The 21,449-nt window shown below is 43.5% G+C and overlaps 1 protein-coding gene across 4 annotated transcripts in view; it reads right to left on the bottom strand.

Moving 5' to 3' along the window:
• Positions 1-21,449, bottom strand: part of mtmr12 (myotubularin related protein 12) — a 100,029-nt gene that overhangs the window by 19,918 nt on the left and 58,662 nt on the right. For all 4 annotated transcript variants that reach the window (XM_038790707.1, XM_038790708.1, XM_038790710.1 and 1 more), the window contains 4 exons: positions 15,886-15,955; positions 10,343-10,449; positions 5,947-6,077; positions 5,088-5,166 (listed from right to left, as the gene is read on the bottom strand). In XM_038790707.1, coding sequence (XP_038646635.1) covers positions 5,088-5,166; positions 5,947-6,077; positions 10,343-10,449; positions 15,886-15,955 — 387 coding nt within the window. The remainder of the gene's footprint in view (positions 1-5,087; positions 5,167-5,946; positions 6,078-10,342; positions 10,450-15,885; positions 15,956-21,449) is intronic.

Here is a 21,449-nt window from a genome sequence, read left to right as displayed (position 1 = left end):
CACCACGCTTGAGCAAATTGCACCTATGACTGAAACATTTATGAAAACTTACGAATGTAAAAGATGGAACTTAAAAAGGAAATTAGGAGAGCAAAACAGAAGGGCAGCACGGTGGCGCAGTGGTTAACATTGCTGCCTCACGGCGCCGAAGTCCCAGGTTCGGTCCAGGCTCTGGGTCACTGTCTGTGTGGACTTCGCACATTCTCCCAGTGTTTGCGTGGGTTTCCCCGCCTCCCCACAACCCAAAGATACGCTGGGTGGGTGGATTGGCCACACTAAATTGCCCCTTTATTGGAACAAATTGCCCCTTAATTGGAAAAAATGAACTGGGTATTCTAAATTTTTTTTTAAAAAAATTTTTTAAAAAGGAGAGCAAAAAGGGGACAAGAAAGTATACCGGCAGGTAAAATAAAGGAAAATCCTAGGTTGTTTTACAAGTACGTTAAAGGGTAAAAGGATAACTCAGGAAAGAGTAGGGCCCATTAAGGACCACAGTGGTAATGTGTGTGTGGAGCCGGAGGGTGTAGGTAAGGTTCCAAGTGAATACTTTGTGTCCATGTTCACTCGTGAGAGACAGTGGGTATAGAAATCAGGGAGAAGGACTGTAATAAAAAAGTTCCTTTTTTTCTTTTTAAAAATTGGTACCTAATTCATCTTTCCAATTAAGTGGCAATTTTAGTACAGCCAATCCACCTAACCTGCACTTCTTTGGGTTGTGGGGGCGAAATCCACGCAAACAGGGGGAGAATGTGCAAATACACACAGACAGAGCTGGGATCGAACCTGGGACCTCAGCGCTGTGGGGCAGCAGTGCTACCACTGTAATAACAACATAGACTGAGAGAATTTTCTGAGTGGTCTGGTAGGATTAAAAGTAGACAAGTCTCCAGAGCCAGATGCAAGGTATCCAAGGCTGTTGAGTGAGACAAGGAGGAAATAGCAGGCCCTGGCAATAATTTTCAATTCCTCTCTGGCCACAGGAGAAGTGCCGGAGGGCTGGAGGATAGCCAATGGGGCACGATTATTCAAGAAGGGAGGAAGGGATAAACGAGGAAACTCCAGGGCAGTCGCACCTCAGTAGTGGGGAAATTATTTGAAGCAATTCGGAGACACATAATTAATCTGAAATTGGGCGGCACGGTGGTGCAGTGATTAGCACTGATGCCTACGGCACCGAGGACCCGAGTTTGATCCCGGCCCCAGGTCCGTGTGGCATTTGCACATTCTCCCCGTGTTTGTGTGGGACTCACCCCCCACAACCTAGATGTGGTTAGGTGGATTGGCCATACCAAATTGCCCCTTAATTGGAAAAAAAAATTGGGTACTGCAAATGTATTTTTTAAAAAATAATTTGCAGTTGGAGAGGCAGAAGTTAATCAATAATAGTCAGTATGATTTTGTTAACCAACTTGATTGAATTTTTTGATGTGGTGACCAGGTGTGCAGTGAGGAAAATGCATTTGACGTAGTCTACTTGGAGTTCAGAAAGGCTTTTGATACGGTCGCACATGGGAGATTGATCGCAAAGGTAAGAGCCATGGGATCTAAGGAAATTTGGCAAATTGGATCCAAAATTGGCTGAGTGGCAGGAAGCAGACGGTGATGATCATGGGGAGTTTTTATTATTGGAAGCCAGTGTCCAGTGGGGTCCTGCAGGATCAGTGTTGGGGCCCTTGCCGTTTGTGGTTTATACAAATGATTTAGATGTAGGAGGATTGTTGCAGATGAGGAACCAATTAGAGAGCAGCCAATCCTAGACTGAAATCATTAACTATCTAGTTGAGAGACCCCCTTTGGGGATGAGTGATCATAATATGATTGAATTTTTCATCTGGATGGAGAATGAAGTTAGAAGAGAAAATGCTGGAAAATCTCAGCAGGTCTGGCAGCATCTGTAAGGAGAGAAAAGGGCGAATGTTTAGAGTCCAGATGACCCTTTGACAAGCTTGATGGGCCGAATGGCCTCCTTCTGCACTGTAAATTCTATGCAAAGAGCTAAAACAAAGGAAAATCCTTTGTTTTACAAGTACGTTAAGGGTAAAAGGATAACTAGGGAACGAGTAGGGCTCATTAAGGACCACAGTGGTAATTTGTCCGTGGGGCTGGAGGGTGTAGATAGGGTTCCAAGTGAATACTTTGTGTCCATGTAGACAGACAGACAGACAGACAGACAGACAGACAGACAGACAGACAGACAGACAGACAGACAGACAGACAGACAGACAGACAGACAGACAGACAGACAGACAGACGCACCGGCCCTTGGAAAGAGCACCCTACTTAAGCCCACACCTCCATCCCATCCCCATAACCCAGTAACCCTATAACTTGCACACCTTTGGACTGTGGGGAGAAAAAACCCGAAACATCCCGGAGAAAACCCACGCAGACACGGGTAGAACGTGTAGACTCTGCACAGACAGTGACCCAAGCCAGGGATCGAACTTGGGACCCTGGAGCGGTGAAGCAACAGTGCTAACCACTGTGCTACCGTGCCTCCTTACAGGTGCTGCCAGACCTAAGATTTTCCAGCATTTTGTCTTCTGGTTTCAGATTCTGGCATCCATCCGCAGTAATTTGCTTTTATGGAGAAGGCAGTCGTTGATTCTGAGACTAGAGTCCTGAATCTTAATAACTATGATGGTATGAGGCACAACTTGGCTATGATAGATTGGGAAACGCTACTTAAAGGGATGACAGGCGATAGTCAATGACAAATATTCAAGGAACACATGGGGGAACGGCAACAATTACTTATTCCTGTCTGGCACAAAAATAAAATGGGAAAGGTGGCCAATCCATGGCTTACAAAGGAAATTACAGTTAGTATTCGATCCAAGGAAGCAACATACAAATTGGCCAAGAAAAACAACTGGTCTGAGGAATGGGAGCAGTTTAGAATTCAGCAAAGACGGACCAAGGGATTGGTTAAGAAGCGGAAAGTACTGTATGAGTGTAAGCTTGCAGGAAATATAAAAACTCCCTGTAAAAGTTTCTATTGGTAAGTGAAGATAAATAGATGGGTGAAGACAAATGTAGGTCCCTCAGTCAGAAACAGGGGAATGTATAATAGGGTACAAAGAAATGGCTGAACAACTAAACACGTACTGTGGTTCTGTCTTCACAAATGAGGACACAACTCAGGTACCAGAAATAATGGAGAACGTAGGGTTCAGTGAGAGGGAGGAACTGAAGGAGATCAATATCAGTAGAGAAATTATATTGGGGCAATTGAAGGCTGCTGCCTGATAATCTGTATCCCAGAAAACTTAAGGAAGTCTCTCTGGAAATAGTGGATGCATTGGTGGTCATCTTCCAGAATTCTATAGACTCTGGAACGGTTCCTGCAGATTGGAGTATAGCTAATGTAACTCCACTATTTAAAGAGGGAAGTAGAGAGAAAACAAGGAATTATAGACCAGTAAGCCGTGACGCAGTAGTGGGGAAGATTCTAGAATCCATTGTCAAAGATATTATAGCAGAGCACTTAGAAAATAGTGGCAGGAACAGACAGAGTCAGTATTGATTTATGAAGGGGAAATCATGCTTGACAAATCTACTGATATTCTTTGAAGATGTAACTAGTAGAATTGATGAAGGAGGGCCAGTGGATGTGGTGTATTTGGACTTCAAGATGATTTTTGGCAAAAATCCTGCATAAGAGATTAGTGTGCAAAATGAAAGTACATGGGATTACGGGTAGTGAATTGAGATGGATGGAAAACTGGTTGGCAGGCAGGAAACGAGTAGGAATTAACAGGTCTTTTTCAAATTGACAGGCAGTGACTAGTGGGGAACCGCAGGGATTGGTGTTAGGACCCAGCTCTTCACAATACATGTTAACGATTTAGAGGGGGGGACAAAATGTAATGGGCGGGATTCTCCGTTTCCAAGTGTTGACGCCGGCGCAGAATGCGTGCAGTTCCAAGGCAGCAAAATGGGCGCCACACCTGGGCCGATTCTGCTACTGTTAAGGGGCTAGCACCGGTGCCACGTAGAACACAATTGATTCCAATGAGAAACGGTGCGGGATTCGTCGGTTTCGCGATTGACACTCAGGAGGCTGATGTGCTGCAGCCGCATATACACACTTCACTCACCACACACATCCGGCACGCCTTTTCGCTAGCTCCACTCCAATGTCCTGGTAGATTCGGACCCTGTTCCCCTCCCATTCACAGTTCCACTTCTCTCTGGCCCACCGCAGGATCTTCTCCACAAACTTGTGAAGTCTCACAATCACCGCCTGCAATGGCTCCCCCACTCTCGGCTTCTGCCTTAGGGACCTGTGCGCTCTATCCACCTCTGGGACCATGTCCAGCACAGCCTCCATCAGCCCCGCCAGCATCCTCGAGGTGTATTTCCTAGCATTTGTGCCCTCCACACCTTCAGGCAGGCCAAAGCCAAGTTGGAAGAATTCAACCAACGTAGAAACGGTTAAACAAAAATCCAATAGGGAATTGAAGTAATGTGTCAAAAAAATACTGCCACTGGATCCCATTATAAAAAAAGCTTTTTATTTCTGGTATGCAATGATTGAAATACTATGCACATCTGTAGCAGTCAGATAAGCATCCAGCTCTTGTTTAGGACTTCATTTCATGCCAACATTTTGCATTGCAAAAAACTGAACGATGGGAAGTTCCTCACTTTCAAGGCCATGCATTTAATTATTCAATACAAGTGGATATATTCAAGAGGCGGCTAGATATAGCACTTGGGGCGAATGGGATCAAAGGTTATGGGGAGAAAGCAGGATTAGGCTGTTGAGTTGGCTGATCAGCCATGATCACGATAAAAGGCGGAGCAGGCTCGAAGGGCCTCCTCTTGCTCCTATCTTATATGTATCAATGTATGTAATATTGAAAAATACAGGTGTACAGAAACAGTGTAAATATTGTGGTATTTATTTTAGGTCATATATTTTGCAATCAAACTGGCTTCAATTATGGCAGGATTAATGGAAAAACTGCATTGCTGCAGTGTTAAATATTTCTGCTGTCAGCAATTACATTCAAGAAATTCCCAATTCAAGAAACAAACTAAGAAATCATGATTTAACAAGAATGCAGAAAAGATGTACAAACCTGATAATCTCTAGCCAGTTTGCATTCTCCAAAACAGACAGCCATTTAACGTCAGACTCCCAGAATTCAGCAGCATTATCTGGTTAAGAACAATTATTTTTTTTATTATTTTGCTGAATATATCTAGATCAACACACAATGAGTTAATCAAAATTGGTTTCTGACTACAACCTTACCTCATTCATAGGTTCTGTACATAGAAGTTAACATATTTAAAGCTTCTGGAAAATAATTCAAATATAGAACTAGTTTGAATCAATTTATGGGTTGCCTATAAAACAATACCAAGCCCGTGTTATTTATGGTTCATCTATTTGAATAGAAAACATTCTGCAACTAAATTTATGTATGCAAAACACAATTGCACCATAACACACTGGAGTGCAAAAGGACCGTCATACACTTGATTTAATATATTTACCAGCAGTCAACTGTAGATATAGATTTCATGAGTTAAGGTTCGACAGCATACACCCTTACTCAAATATTATTTTCCTTCAAGAAACAACCCATTAGCACACACCAAAATTGGTATTACTTCCCTACAGAACTCTGCCTGTGAACTGATAAGTATCATTTGTTTAAAACCAAATCGACATTTTTTGATATTAATGGCTACCACTCCATGAAAAAATTTTTTTTTTAAAATTAAATTTCAACAGTCCTTTGTTTACAAGGCTGGAAAATAAACACTTTTTTTTTTTAAAAAGTCACAACCAAGTTAAGGTAATAACCGTTTTCAAGCTCAACGTGAAATTTATAGGACTCAATGATAAAATCCGAATACATTTAAACAGTTGCATTGTTCCTCATCAGGAACCACATTAGTTATACTGTTTAATGTACAAAATGATTTTACCTGGCAAGAATAGCTGCTTAAATCTGCTGTAAGAAGCCTGTATTTCCTGCAGAGTTGGGAGAGTGGCTGAAAGGATCTCGGTCTTGATTGTGTGATTCAAGGGATGGGTTTCTCCGAGAACTTGAAACTGCCTGCCATTCAGAAGTAGTATAATCATTAGGTTGTAAAAGTCATGCAAGCCAGAAGTGCTGATGAAACATTTAAAAAAAAAATAAAAATGTATTCGTTATTTCAATTTTACCAAATATTACAGGAAACTTAAATGTTTACAAGTCTACAAATAAAAACATTTGAGGAAAAAAAATCTAAAAGGAACACACACACGCTCGAAACCCGGCCCTGAGTCACTGTTCATGTGGAGTTTGCACATTCTCCCAGTGCCTGCATGGGTTTAACCCCCATAAGCTAAAGACGTGCAGGTTAGGAGGATTGGCCACGCTAAACTGCCCCTTAATTAGAAAAAAATAAATAAATGGATACTCTAAATTTATATTTAAAAAACCAACAAGACGAAGGGGAGAACATTCACCTCCGCCCCTGGCTGCAGCCCCGACGAGTCCGACACTTCAATTGTGGCTATGAGAGAACATGGCTACAATTTGACATTTAGAATCGCTGACATGGTACGAAAAGGTGATTCAAAAGCTCAAGTTTGGGGCAGTACCAGACCATGCGGGTGTGATTAGCCAGGCCTCCGGAACACCGCCCACACATCATTCTCCTCCAGGAAAAAAAAACGCCATTTTTTGCCCAGTCAGATGTGCCCTAAACACTACTTTGAGCCGGATCAAGCCCAACCTCACGTACAGGGATGAGAGTTCACCCTGTGAAGGGCCTCACTCCACACCTCGTCATCTACCCACATTCCACAAGATCTTAGCAGGAGGGAAATCATGCCTGCAGTAGTGTTGGTAGGGAGACCCGGATCAATGAGTCCTGAAACATGTCCACTAGCAACGAGACCAATTGTCTGGCAAACTTCTCATAAAACTCACCCTGAAAACCATTCAGCCCTGAGGCCTCAACTGTTTGCATCTGCCCTATAGCTGCTAAGACTTCCCCAGCACCTAGCAGTGTCTCCAAATCTTCATTGATCCCCCACCAACTCAAAACGCTCCATTATCCAGGGCAGACACCAGCTTACCACTTGAATCCCTGATCTGAATTATCATCGAGGCTTGATCTCGGGAGGCCACCTCCACCTCAACCAGCCAGGAAACGGTTGGCCTTCTCCCCATATTCATAAATAACCCCCTTCAAACGTTAAAGCTGGTGCACCACCTCATCTATGGACAACAGTTGGAATTGTATCTGCAGTTTCTTCCTATCCGCCAGGAGCTCTGTGGGTAGGGTCACAGGAATACCTGCGGTTCACCTCCAGTATATTGTCCACTAACTTCTGGCACTCTTCTCTTACCTCCCTATCCATGTGCACCTTGTATGATATAATCCCCCCTCTAATAACCGCTTTCAAGACCTCCCACAGCGTGGAAGGACCCATTCCCATTGAACCCCACAAAATCATCTATAGCCGTAGAAATATATCCATGGGCAGCATGGTGGCACAGTGGTAGCACTGCAGTCTCTCAGCGCTGAGGTCCCAGGTTCGATCCTGGCTCTGGGTCACTGTTCGTGTGGAGTTTGCACATTCTCCCCGTATTTGCGTGGGTTTCACCCCCACAACCCAAAGATGTGCAAGGTAGGTGGATTGAACACGCTAAATTGCCCCTGAATTGGAAAAAATTAATTGGGTACTCTAAATTTATTTAAAAAAAGAAATACATCCACAAAACCCCACCTCTGCCAATAGCCCCACAACCAGCCTTCATACTAGACCTGGAACAGGGCCCACCTCTAAAATGAAGTCCAAGTGTGGAGCATGGTCCAAAATGACTATAGCTGAATATTCTGCTTTTCTCACCCTGGGAAGGAGAGTCCAATCCATCAAAAAGACGTGTATCCTAGAGTATACCGCATACGTACACGCGCACACATAAAAACCAGGGTCAGCCATTTACATCATGATCGATTAAACCCACCACTCAAATACCTATGCCAAAGGCCCACCCAAGGCAGCTACCAAACCCACTCAAAAGGCGAGTCAAAAGAAAAAAACCATAGTCACCGTCAATGAAATGGCACCCCCCCACCCCTCTCCCCACATCCTCCTCCCCTCACCCACCATCTCCCCCCCCCCCCCCAACATCCTCCTCCCCTCACCCACCATCTTCACCCCCCCCCCCCCCAATGAACTGGATTACCTCCCAGAGAACAATACACCCCACCCTCCAATCCTATCCCTCCATCGAACAGGTTAGGCTCATTGAACAACGTCTCAACATTTCCAACAGGCCACAGCCTCATCCCCCCACTAAGAAATTCTTGTTTGGTAGCTAATACCGTGCGGCTAGCGAAGAAGCCCTTACTCAGGGTAAATATTAAAAGGAACAAAGAAAAAAGCAACTCCTTGGTCCGTCCCTTTTACACATATAAAAAACAAAATCCAACACACCTGCCATGCTCAAATTTGCACCAGGGACAATGTATTTCCATTATTATTGCCTTAACCACCATCCCCTACCACATTGGTCCCCCATTGCTGCCCTCCCCTCATAACGTATGCAAACCCCAAATAACAAATAATATATACAGTATATAAGAAATCCCAAACAAATTAATCCCATGAACAACCATAACATCCCCAACTTGGAGAGGGTGGGTGTGATAGCCAATACTGAGGTGCACTGCAGCAAATTATAGAGGATGACATTAATAACCTTACAATGGGCGGCATGATAGCACAGTGGTTAGCACTGTTACTTAACAGCATCAGGGTCCCAGGTTGGGTCACTGTCCGTGCAGAGTCTGCACATTCTCCCTGTGTCGGAGACCCCCCCCCCCCCCCCCCCTCCCAGGTGCCATTGCCATTCACCTGGTCCACATTTGTGTGAACCAGTACTGAACGATGCCAGGCTGCAGCCACGCTGGAGTGGCCAGTAGATCCCGGATAAGCTCACTTAAGTAGGTTTAAACCCTACTTGGGCACCTGCTGTTTGGTCACGGCCCTTTGGAATGTGCTTCAGATTCCAACACCTCGCGGGACTTGGGTAGATCCCGCAAGGCGTGAAGGTTGCCGGGAAGTCCGCGAGGGGCCAGAGCACAACACGGCCACAAAATCTCGCCCAGAGAGTTATAATCGTTGCAGGACACATTGCAGCAACTCTGCAAGGTTAATTATGATAACACCTCCAAGACCACAGGAGTAGTAAAATCAACAGAACACCATCGCCTCCAATCACATCATGACTTGGACAAACATCAGTGACCCTTTATGGTGACTAGATTAAACAGCTGGAATTTCCACAGCAATGATCACAAGAATTGTAGCAATTCAAAAAGATAACCACGAGTCCCTTGATACAACTAGAACCAGCAATAATACTGACCTCACAATAATAATAATAATACTGACCTCACAATGATAATAATACTGACCTCACAAACACTACCAAGATCCCAAGAACAGCATTTCAAAAATAGGTGCAAAGCATTTTGCAATGATCTATGAACATGCTCACAGGCAGAGTGTAAGTATGTACAAATGCAGAATTAAATTATGTCAATTATGATTCCATTCCTCTTTCTAAATGATGTATTAAAAAGCAGCAATGCACCAAGTTGTTGGAGTGTCAAATTACAAGAAATTTGCTTAGGCAGAATATCATTGTAACCAGAATTTCAATGTGGCATTAATAAGTTTTTGCTCTTATATGCTGCACACTATCAAGGAAATGATCAACTGGCTCTTTCACACCCTGCAAAATTGCCAACTTAGATGGGCAGGCCATGTCTCCCACATAGATGACCAAGCAGATCTATGGAAAACTGTCTCAGGGTAAACAATACCAAGAGTCAGTTCCAACAATACAAGGGCACCCTAAACAAGAGACTTACAAACATTTATATTGCAGACCGCCTCTCATGGGAAAACACTGCAGTCAACCAGCTCAGAGGTGAGCACAAATTTAGTCCAACATATTTCGAGGGCCATCTGTGCCAAACTCTCAACATCAACACGGCCAGAGGAAGGCCTGAAATGGTGCAGCTGGAGAAGATTCACCCAAAGACAATTGGAACTGTGGGTGGCCATGATGATCCTGCAATACTCCCCAGTCATGAGATGACACCACAGAAGATAATGAAATAATTTACAGGTTGGACATGCTTTAACAATGAGGTGTCTATGACAACAATGTAAAATAGGTTACACTTTCCCAAGTATTATGGCGACAGGAAGTTAGAAATATAGGTCACATGGCCAAAAAAACCACACCCTTCCCAATTTGAAGCACAACTGTAGATCTTTACTGTCAATTTAACAAGACTGTCCACTGACCTGTCAATCCAACCTTTGTCCATTTGAGAAGTGTTGTCGTCAACTGTTTCAGGAAAAGCTGCCATTTTCAACAATGCACAACCACTGGGGTGAGACCAGCACCAAAGCTGCATGTGGGTAATTGAGAAACATACATATATATATATATACATACACACACACACACACACACACACACATCTATAGAATGTCCATGGGCATTTGACATTTAGGCAAAAAAGGGAAAGAAGTGGAGTAGCATTGTTGATGAAGGATGGGATCAGTACATTAGTAGGAGAGAATCTTAGACCAAAGGATCGATCTTCACATTGAGGATGTCCTCCATCGTGTTGTGTGGCACTACTGCCACGCTAAATGAGATAGGCTTCAAACATCTGGGTCTGGGTATTTATGAGGTGCTGTGGGCCATCAACAGCAGAATTGTACTCCATCACCACTTGACATATCCGCCACTCTACCATTATCACAAAGCCAGGGGATCATCAGTGATTCAATGAAGAACGCAGGAGGGCATGCCAGGAACAACATCAAGCATACCCAAACATGAGGCTCCAACCTGGTGACGCTGCAACAGGTGACTATTTGAATCCCAACAGCATAAGCAGCAAGTGATAGACAGAGATAAGAAATTCCACAACCAGCAAACCTCTACAGTCCTGCCACATCAAGGATCCAAGGAGTGTACAGTTGCAAAAATGAGATAAAGAGGACTTTCTTTAGTCAGCAGGTAGTGAATCTTTGGAATTCTCTATCCTAGTGGCTGTGGAGGCTCAGTCACTAAGTACACTCCAGACAGAGATTGATAACTTTCTGGATATTAAAGCTATCAATGGTTATGGGGAAAGTGCATGAAAATGGCACTAAAGTAGAAGATCAGCCAAGATCTAATTGAATGGCACAGCAGGCACATGGGGCCAAATGGCCTACTCCTGCTTGTTCCCATGTTCCTAAAATTGGAAAAGTTGGAAGAACTTAAAGGATATTTAAAAATTGTACTGCACAGATAATGCATCTACAGCAGTTTGACAATACGTTCGTGCATTTTAGTGGCCAAACTTTGGTAGATTTTAATAATTCCTCAATCTGTTCTAAAAATAAGCCTGTTAAGAAGATATGAATTCTAGCCTACCAAACATTACGTGTTTGAAATACTGTGAACGTTTGATTCAATTAGAAGCACAATTATACTCCATTCCAGGTCCAAGCTCAAAGACAGTGAGATTTATCTCAGGAAGCTAGTGAACAATTTACCAGGTCTTTTGAGATTATCACAGGGATACAAGAGGTACCATGGAAATTAGGTAACCACCATGTATCATTTTTGTTCAAAAATTTGAACAGGTCCTGTTTTACTGCCACTATTTGAAGAGGCAAGACAACAGCGTAAACATCTAAACAAGATGCATTGAACAGCATAAGACTTTGAATTCTGTCCAAAATAGTTTATTAACTGTTATGACATGTCACAGAATTTACAGTGCAGGAGGAGATCATTCGTCCCATCGAGTTTGCACCGGCCCTTGGAAAGAACACCTTACTTAAACTCACACCTCCACCCCACCCCCATAACCCAGTAACCTCACCTAACCTTTTTGGACACAAAGGGGAATTTAGCATGGCCAATTCACCTAAACTGCACATCTTTGGACTGCAAGAAGTCTTACAACACCAGGTTAAAGTCCAACATGTTTGTTTCAAACACTAGCTTTCGGAGCACTGCTCCTTCCTCAGGTGAATGAAGAGGTATGTTGAAGAGATAACATACCTCCGCATTTATCATTAAATTTTTTACAGTTTTATCATTAAATTTCAATAGATAGAGAAATACAGCACAGAACAGGCCCTTCGGCCCACGATGTTGCGCCAAACTTTTGTCCTAGGTTAATCATAGAATTTTGGACAATTTTTCATGGCCAATCCACCCAACCTGCACATCTTTGGACTGTGGGGGGAAACCGGAGTACCCGGAGGAAACCCACGCAGTCACGGGGAGTATGTGCATACTCCACACAGACAGTGACCCAAGTCGAAATCGAACTTGGGACCCTGAAGCTGTGAAGCAATTGTGCTATCCACAATGCTACCGTGCTGCCCTTAAGAAGTTAACCGACACTCCATTATTCTACCTTAATCCATGTACCTATCCAATAGCCGCTTGAAGGTCCCTAACGTTTCCGACTCAACTACTTCCACAGGCAGTGCATTCCGTGCCCCCACTACTCTCTGGGTAAAGAACCTACCTCTGACATACCCTCTATATCTTCCACCATTTATCTTAAATTTATGTCCCCTTGTAATGGTGTGTTCCACACGGGGAAAAAGTCTCTGACTGTCTACTCTATCTATTCCCCTGATCATCTTATAAACCTCTATCAAGTCGCCCCTCATCCTTCTCCGTTCTAATGAGAAAAGGCCTAGCACCCTCAACCTTTCCTCGTATGACCTACTCTCCATTCCAGGCAACATCCTGGTAAATCTCCTTTGCACCTTTTCCAAAGCTTCCACATCCTTCCTAAAATGATGTGACCAGAACTGCACACAGTACTCCAAATGTGGCCTGACCAAGGTTTTGTACAGCTGCATCATCACCTCACGGCTCTTAAATTCAATCCCTCTGCTAATGAACGCTAGCACACCATAGGCCTTCTTCACAGCTCTATCCACTCGAGTGGCAACTTTCAAAGATCTATGAACATAGACCCCAAGATCTCTCTGCTCCTCCACATTGCCAAGAACCCTACCGTTAACCCTGTATTCCGCATTCATATTTGTCTTTCCAAAATGTACAACCTCACACTTGTCAGGGTTAAACTCCATCTGCCACTTCTCAGCCCAGCTCTGCATTCTATCTATGTCTCTTTGAAGCCGACAACAGCCCTCCTCACTATCCACAACTCCACCAATCTTCGTATCATCTGCAAATTTACTGACCCACCCTTCAACTCCCTCATCCAAGTCGTTAATGAAAATCACAAACAGCAGAGGACCCAGAACTGATCCCTGCGGTACGCCACTGATAACTGGGCTCCAGGCTGAATATTTGCCATCCACCACCACTCTCTGACTTCTATCAGTTAGCCAGTTTGAACAATAGCAAGGTCAATCATTAACCTTCTTTCAAGATCATACACTGCCAACAAAGTTTCAATTTTGAAACCATTCACATAAAAGAAAACAATCCCTGGTGATTTTACATTTGGTTCTTAATCTTGCATTCAGGAAACATCTTAAGCTTTGTTGAATGCTTTCCACTTGATCTAAACGACAAGCTGCAATCACTCCTAATTATCATTTCCCCTTCATTATTACTAGGTAGTGCTGCAATTGGTGGCATTGTGAAGAAATTTTAAACATGTCTAATTTGCAGTGTTTTTTTTTTTTAAATATAAATTTAGAGTACCCACTTATTATTTTCCCCAAGGGGCAATTTAGAATGGCCAATCCATCCACCATGTACATCTTTGGGTTGTGGGGGTGAAACCCATGCAGACACGAGGGGAATGTGCAAACTCCATATGGAGTGACCCAGGGTGGCACGGCAGCACAGTGCCTCGCACTGTTGCTTCACAGCTCCAGGGTCCCAAGTTCGTTTCCCAGCTGGGTCACCGTCTCTGCGGAGTCTGCACATTTGCACAGTGTCTGCGTGGATTTCCTCCAGGTGCTCCGGTTTTCTCCCACAGTCCTAAGATGTGCAGGTTAGGTGGATTGGCCTTGCTAAATTGCCTCTTAGTGTCCAAAAATGTTGGTTGGGGTTACGGGGATAGGGTGGAGGTGTGGGCTTAAGTAGGGTGCTCTTTCCAAAGGCCAGTGCAGATTTGATGGGTCGAATGACCTCCTTCTACACTGTAAATTCCATAATTTGCAGTGTTAACATCGTAATACAAGATAGCTTCATTTTTAATGTAGAATTTGTTGCTAAATCATTTCAAGATTTGAACTGATGCCAGAAAGACCAGAACAAGTCAGTGCCATACCAAACAGCTGAATAGCAAAAGTATATTACACACTGAAAAGGTGGAGTTTGGATCTGTTCGGCTACATATGCCAACGGTGAAATCAAGCTGGAAGTAGCAGCATTTCATTGTTGATGTACTACAAAATTAGAACTGCAGGGTGGCTCAGTGGTTAGCACTGCTGCCTCATGGCACCGAGGACCCAGGATCGATCCCAGCTCTGGGTCACATGTCTATATGGAATTTGCACATTCTCCCGGTGTCTGCGTGGGTCTCACCCCCACAACCCAAAGATGTGCAGGGTAGGGGAGGCAGTGGCGTTCTGGTATTGTCACTGGACTAGTAATCCAGAGACCCAGGGTAATGCTCTGGGGACATGGGCTCAAATCCCACGATGGCAGATGGTGGAATTTGAATTCAATTTTTAAAAAATCTGGAATTAAAAGTCTAATAATGACCATGAAACCATTGTCGATTGTCAGAAAAACCCATCTGGTTCACTAATGTCCTTTAGGGACGGAAATCTGCCATACTTGCCTGGTCTGGCCTGAATGTGACTCAAGACCCACAGTAATATGGTTCACTCTAAATTCCCTCAGGGATGGGCAACAAATGCTGGCCCAGCCAGCAACACCCACATCCCATGAACGAATAAAAACAAAAAAAAGGTGGATAGACCATGCTAAATTGTCCCTTAATTGGGAAAAGATGAATTGGGTACATTAGATTTTTGAAAAACCAACCATTTCATCTTTGGACTTGAAGCAGCCAAAAATTCATATTTGGCACGCAGCAAGTGGGCCCCAGATCAGCTGCCTGTATACACTACCTCCCCAGATCTTTCCTTTCTTTGGAACAAAGAACAACTTGAATTTATTAGCAACTTTTGCACAGTACGTCTCAAGTTGTTTCACAGTGCTCCCAAACTTGATCCTGAGCCACAAAAGGAGATACCAGGACACGTGATCAAAATGCTTGGTCAAATAGATCAGTTTTAAGAAGTATTCTAAATGGAGAGGGGAGGAGAACGGCCTCAGGGGGGGGAAATTACAGAACTTAGGAGGCGTGCAGCTGAAGGCACAGTCACCAATAGTGGAGCAATTAAAACAGATGATGAGAGAAACGGCAGAATTGGAGAAGCATAGGTAGCAGGGTTGTAGGAACGGAGGTACTCAAGAGTCAGGGAAGGAGGAAGCCATGGGGAGTATGTGAGAACACGGATGTGTTGCCCGTTGCCGGTCTGCAAACCAGCAACATCCTTGCCAATGTTAAACTCTACCCACTGGTTTTATAGTGTTAATATTAGTTTAAAAGATTCTTGTTAAAGTAACTAACCACAATTTAACACAAAAATTGTGGCAATGTTTATTCTACTCGATTACATTTTCAATGCTATACAAATTATTATCCGCCATGTATACTTGAAATTAAGTGGTTCAACCTGCTCAATTTCTCAAAGGCATTTTGAGAAAAAGAGGACAACTGGCAGCGGATTTGCAGAACAGACTATGTGAAGGAAGGTACTAGTGGTAATAAAGGTGGGATTAGGGATGGGTGGTAAATTAAAGAAAAACAAACAAGTAAACTTACAGGAATTCCTTTTCCTTTGTATTTCTTAATGTCATCATCAGCAACACTTGCAGCAAAGAACTGTGGAAGTCTGGAAGCAAAATAACCGATCATGTTTTGAAAATGTAAAACTTACTGATAAAGAATTCTGCCCCTTTACCTCTGGGTTAAAATATTTTTCCTTCCCTTTAACATTTTTTGATATCCTATTACAATGATAGAATTTCACAAGCTATTGCATCGGAGCAGGTTCTCAGCTATTCACATGGTTCTCTGTCCCTCCCTCAGATATTTAAAGCTATCGTGAATTCAGCTTCCGTCATTGTTTCTGATCGGGGGCCCGTAAAAGCTTTTCTCCCAACTTCTCCCTTTGCCCATCGATGATCAACTATCAACTCAAACTATGGAAACAAATTTCCCTAAACTACATCATTAACACCCCTTAGTTTTGAACCTCTCGATCAGATCTTCTGTGAACCCTCTCAGCAAAAAGCCACAGCCCCTTCAGAACTAAGTCTCTTTTCCTGATTTATCTTTAGGTTGTACATTCTGCAGTTTCCAAGCCTTCTTGGCTCAAAGAAAGACACTCAAAACACACTACAATATTCTAACTGTAGCCTTAGGAATATTTAATACAGGTTTGAAGTTACTTCCTAACTATAAAACAGAATTGCATTTCCTATCCCCTCAGCACATTTAGAAAATCTGGGGGGTCACCTGCTTTTAAAAATAAATAATCAATTGTCCCTCCCATTTTAAACATTGGTATGTGAATATTACATTATATCAAAACATCGCAAACAATGGAAATCATACCCTTTCAAATTTGCATTTGCTAAATTGAAATAAGAACAAAGTCAATATCCCACCTCCTTGCAAGATTCAGAATTCTGATTCCAGCAGTGCAGAATCAATCACTAGAAATACTCCTTCAAGATTGCCAAAGAAACATGTTGTGTTGGGAATGGCAAGGAATTGTGCAAAGTTTATTGATATATTTTTGGTAAAGTTGTGCATCCAACCATACATTCTAAACACAAAGTGTTTTAGGAAAAATATTATTTTCAATCTACTTTAAACTTTGGTCTGGGAACAGATCACTCTCCTGATTTCTCAGCTTTAAATCCTTGACCAGGAAGGAAGGAAGGAAGGGAGAGGCAAGAGGAAAGGAAAAGGAGAAAATTACTATCAAATTAATAATCAGACCAAGTAAACCAAAGAAAACAGCCACCTTCCCACAAAACAGATAGGGCTTCAGTCTGCATCTGGCCGTAATATATTCAGCTGGGCAGACTGGAGGTGAAGTGCAAAGTGGAATAAACTGAAAAGCCACTTAATTTCTCAGCATCACCATCATCCATTTAAGATACAAATTCAAAACAAAGTCAGCCTTCACATGGAACTGCAAAGTATGGCTATTGCTTTAACAGAACATGAACATACTGCATGAAGTACAGTTTGGCCAGCAGGTCCATATTAAAATGTGAACCAGACCAAAAACCCGAAATAAACAAAGCCTCTTTCACGCAACATTCTTTGTCAAATGGATGGAGATCACTTGAAATCTAGTTAAGATGTAACAAGTCGGGCATACAAAGGCACAGTCGTTGCACTGCTGCCTCACGACGCCGAGAACCCAGGTTCGATCCCAGCCCCGGGTTACTATCCATGTGGAGTTTGCACATTCTCCCCGTGTCTGTGTGGGTCTCACCCTCACAACCTAAAAGATGCGCAGGGTAGGTGGATTGGCCATGCTAAAATTGCCTCTTAATTGGAAAGGTTTAAAAAAAAAGATGCAGCATAGTCAAAACGTACTGTGCTGAGGGCACAACATAGAACAGTACAGCACAGAACAGGCCCTTCGGCCCTCGATGTTGTGCCGAGCAATGATCACCCTACTCAAACCCACATATCCACCCTATACCCGTAACCCAAGAACCCCCCCTTAACCTTACTTTTTTTAGGACACTACGGGCAATTTAGCATGGCCAATCCACCTAACCCGCACATCTTTGGACTGTGGGAGGAAACCGGAGCACCCGGAGGAAACCCACGCACACACGGGGAGAACGTGCAGACTTCACACAGACAGTGACCCAAGCCAGGAATCAAACCTGGGACCCTGGAGCTGTGAAGCATTTATGCTAACCACCATGCTACCGTGCTGCCCCGGTTCCCCTTTTTACATAAATGAACAAACAAGAACAGTGACCAGCTTAAATTTTTTTTTAAACGGAGTCTGGCAAAAGACAGGTACATCTTTAAAGTGAAGAATTACACTGATACAGTAATTGCACCATGCAGACAGTGATGTGGAGGGAATGTCACTGGACCAGCAATCCAGAGCTTAGTCTAATGCTCTGGGGTCATGGGTTCAAACACAACAATGGCATCTGGTGAAACTTCGAATTCAATTTTTAAAAATCTGGAACTGAAATCTAGTCTAAGTAATGGTGACCAAAAACAAAAAGAAATCTGGTTCATTAATATTCTTTAAGGAAATAAATTTTACCTACATGTGACTCCAGGCTCACAACAATGCCCTTTGAAATGGTCTAGTATGTCACTCAGCTCAAGGGCAATTAGGAAAGGTCAAAAAATGTTGGCCTTGAAGGTGATGCCCACATTCTGTGAAAAACTGAACATTCTTCCCTTGTAATTCCATGATGGCACCGGGGGTTATAATGGGCCAACATGAAGCAATGAAGTGGAGAAAATCAATGCCACAGAGCAAAAGAACACAAGCATGATTCCTGACTTAGAGCTCAGTTTAACCACACTGTTCAGGAAACACATGCCAGCAGGAGAAAGGGAGTGAGGGAGAAAAGTGACTCATATTAATGCAAGGGAGACATTTCAGAAACCAGCTAAACACCACCAGTGAGGCTAGAAATAGGAGGATAGCGCAGCTAAATACATGTAGGAGGTGTAGGAGGAAGGGTTTCAAATTTCTGGGCCACTGGAATCTCTTTCGGGGCAGGTACAACCTGTACAAGGAGGACGGGCTGCATCTAAACTGGAGGGGCACCAATATCCTGGCTGGGAGGTTTGCTAGAATCACTCGGGAGGATTGAAACTAGCATGACAGGGGGGTGGGAACCAGAGCGTTAGCTTAGAAGGTGTAATAACTGAAGGGGAAACTGAAGGGAGAACAGAGAACAAAAATAAGAGAACAACATCACCCTGTCTTCTCAAACGAAATGGTTTGAAGTGTATTTGTTTCAATGCCAGAAGTATGGTAGATTATAGCACTTATTAGTACTTGGAATTACAATGTTGTGGCTACCACAGAAACATTAAAGGGCAGGATTGGCAGCTGAACGTTATAGATGCTTCAGGAGAGATAGAGGGGGATGTAAAAGGGGTGGGGGAGTTGCATTATTGATTAACGAGAATATTATAGCTGTACTGCGGGAGGACACCTTGGAGGGCTCATACAATGAGGCAATCTGGGGAGAGCTTAGGAACAGGAGGGGGCAATCACAGAATTGAACAATTTGGATTGAGTGCGGCTGTTGGATAGCAAATCAACATCGGACATGTGGGAGTCTTTCAAGCGACAGCTGATTAGCATTCAGGAAAGACACGTTCCTGAGAGAATGAAGAATAAGTATGGGAAGTTTAGGGAGCCTTGGATAACGTAGGACATTGTGAGCGTAGTCAAAAAAAAAAGGAGACTTTTGTACTGTCTAGAAGGGTCGAAATCCTTCAGGGGTATAAAGAAAGTAGGAAGGCCCTGAAACGGGAAATTAGGAGGGGTCATGAAACGTCCTTAGCGAGTAGGATGACGGTGAATCCCAAAGCTTTTTATTCATATGTAAAAAGCAAGAGGGTGGCCAGGGAAAGGATTGGACCACTTAAGGACAGTGGAAGGAATCTATGTATTGAGCCAAAGGAAATGGACATGGTACTAAATGAGTACTTTGCATCAGTGTTCACCAAAGAAAGGGACTTTGTGGAAGATGATCCTTGGGCAGGGTATGTGAACAGTCTGGATCATGTTAACATCGAAACGGAGGAGGTATTGGGTCTTTTAAAAGATTAAGATTGATAAGTCTCCTGGGCCGGATGGGATTTACCCTAGAGTATGGAGGGAAGGAAGGGAGAAATTGTTGGGGCCTTGACTGACATCTTAATAATATTACAATAAATTGATTATTGTCACAAGTAGGCTTCAATGAAGTTACTGTGAAAAGCCCCTAGTCGCCACATTCCGGTGCCTGTTCGGGGAGGCTGGTACGGGAATTCAACCCGCGCTGCTGGCCTTGTTCTACATTACAAGCCAGCTGTTTAGTCCACTGTGCTAAACCAGCCCCCGACTGTCATTATTCGGATCTAGGGCTGGAGAATAGCTAATGTGGTACCCTTATTTAAGAAAGGTACCAGGGATAATCCTGGAAACTATAGACCGGTGAGCCTCACGTCAGGAATAGGTAAATTATCAGAGAGAATTCTCAGGGACAGGATTTATACCCATTTGGAAACAAATGGACTCATAAGCGATTGACAGCATGGTTTTGTGAAGGGGAGGTCATGCCTCACTAACTTGATTGAGTTTTTTGAAGAGGTGACAAAGATGATTGATATGGGGAGGGCGGTGGATGTTGTTTACATGAACTTCAGTAAAGCCTTTGACAAGGTGCCTCATGGCAGACTGGTACAAAAGGTGAAGTCACATCACACGGGATCAGAGGTGAGGTGGTAAGATGGATACGGAACTGGCTCAGTCACAGAAGGCAAAGGGTAGCGGTAGCAGTGTGTTTTTCTGAATGGAAGGTTGTGACTAGTGGTGTTCCACAGGGATCTGTGCTTGGGTCTCTGTTGTTCGTAGTTTACATAAATGATTTGGAGGAAAATGTAGCTGGTCTGATTAGTAAGTTTTCAAATGACACCAAGGTTGGTGGAGTGGCAGTGTTGAGGATTGTCAGAAGATACAGCAGGATATAGATAGGTTGGAGACTTGGGCAGGGAAATGGCAAATGGAGTTTAATCCGGACAAATATATGTGAGGTAATGCATTTTGGTAGGTCTAACACAGGAAAAATATACCGTAAATGGCAAAACTCTTATGAATATAGCAAGTCAGAGTGGTCTGAGCGTGCAGGTCCACAGATCTTTGAAGGTGGCAACACAAGTGGACAAGATAGCATGCGGAATGCTTGCCTTCATCGGACGGGGCATCGAGTATAAAAACTGGCAAGTCATGCTACAGTTGTACAAAACCTTGGTAAGACCGCACTTGGAATATTGGACAAAATTATGGTCGCCACATTACCAAGAGGATGTGGAGGCTTTGGAGAGGGTGCAGAGGAGGTTTACCAGGATGTTGTCCGGTCTGGAGGATGTTCGCTATGTGGAGAGGTTGAATAAACTCGGACTGTTTTCATTAGAAAGACTGAGGCTGAGGGGTGGTCTGATAGGTGTCTACAAGATTACGAGGGGCATGGATAGAGTGGATGGACAGGCACTCTTTCCCAGGTTGGACGGGTCAGTCACCAGGGGACTTAGGTTTAAGGTCCGTGGGGCAAAGTTTAGAAGAGATGTGCGAGGCAGGTATTTTGTGCAAAGGGTGGTGAGTGCCTGGA

Source organism: Scyliorhinus canicula, chromosome 3 (genome assembly GCF_902713615.1).
Source record: "Scyliorhinus canicula chromosome 3, sScyCan1.1, whole genome shotgun sequence".
NCBI lineage: Eukaryota > Metazoa > Chordata > Chondrichthyes > Carcharhiniformes > Scyliorhinidae > Scyliorhinus > Scyliorhinus canicula.
Note: the sequence above shows the minus strand (reverse complement) of the source record. Positions and strands in the feature narration are given on the sequence as shown.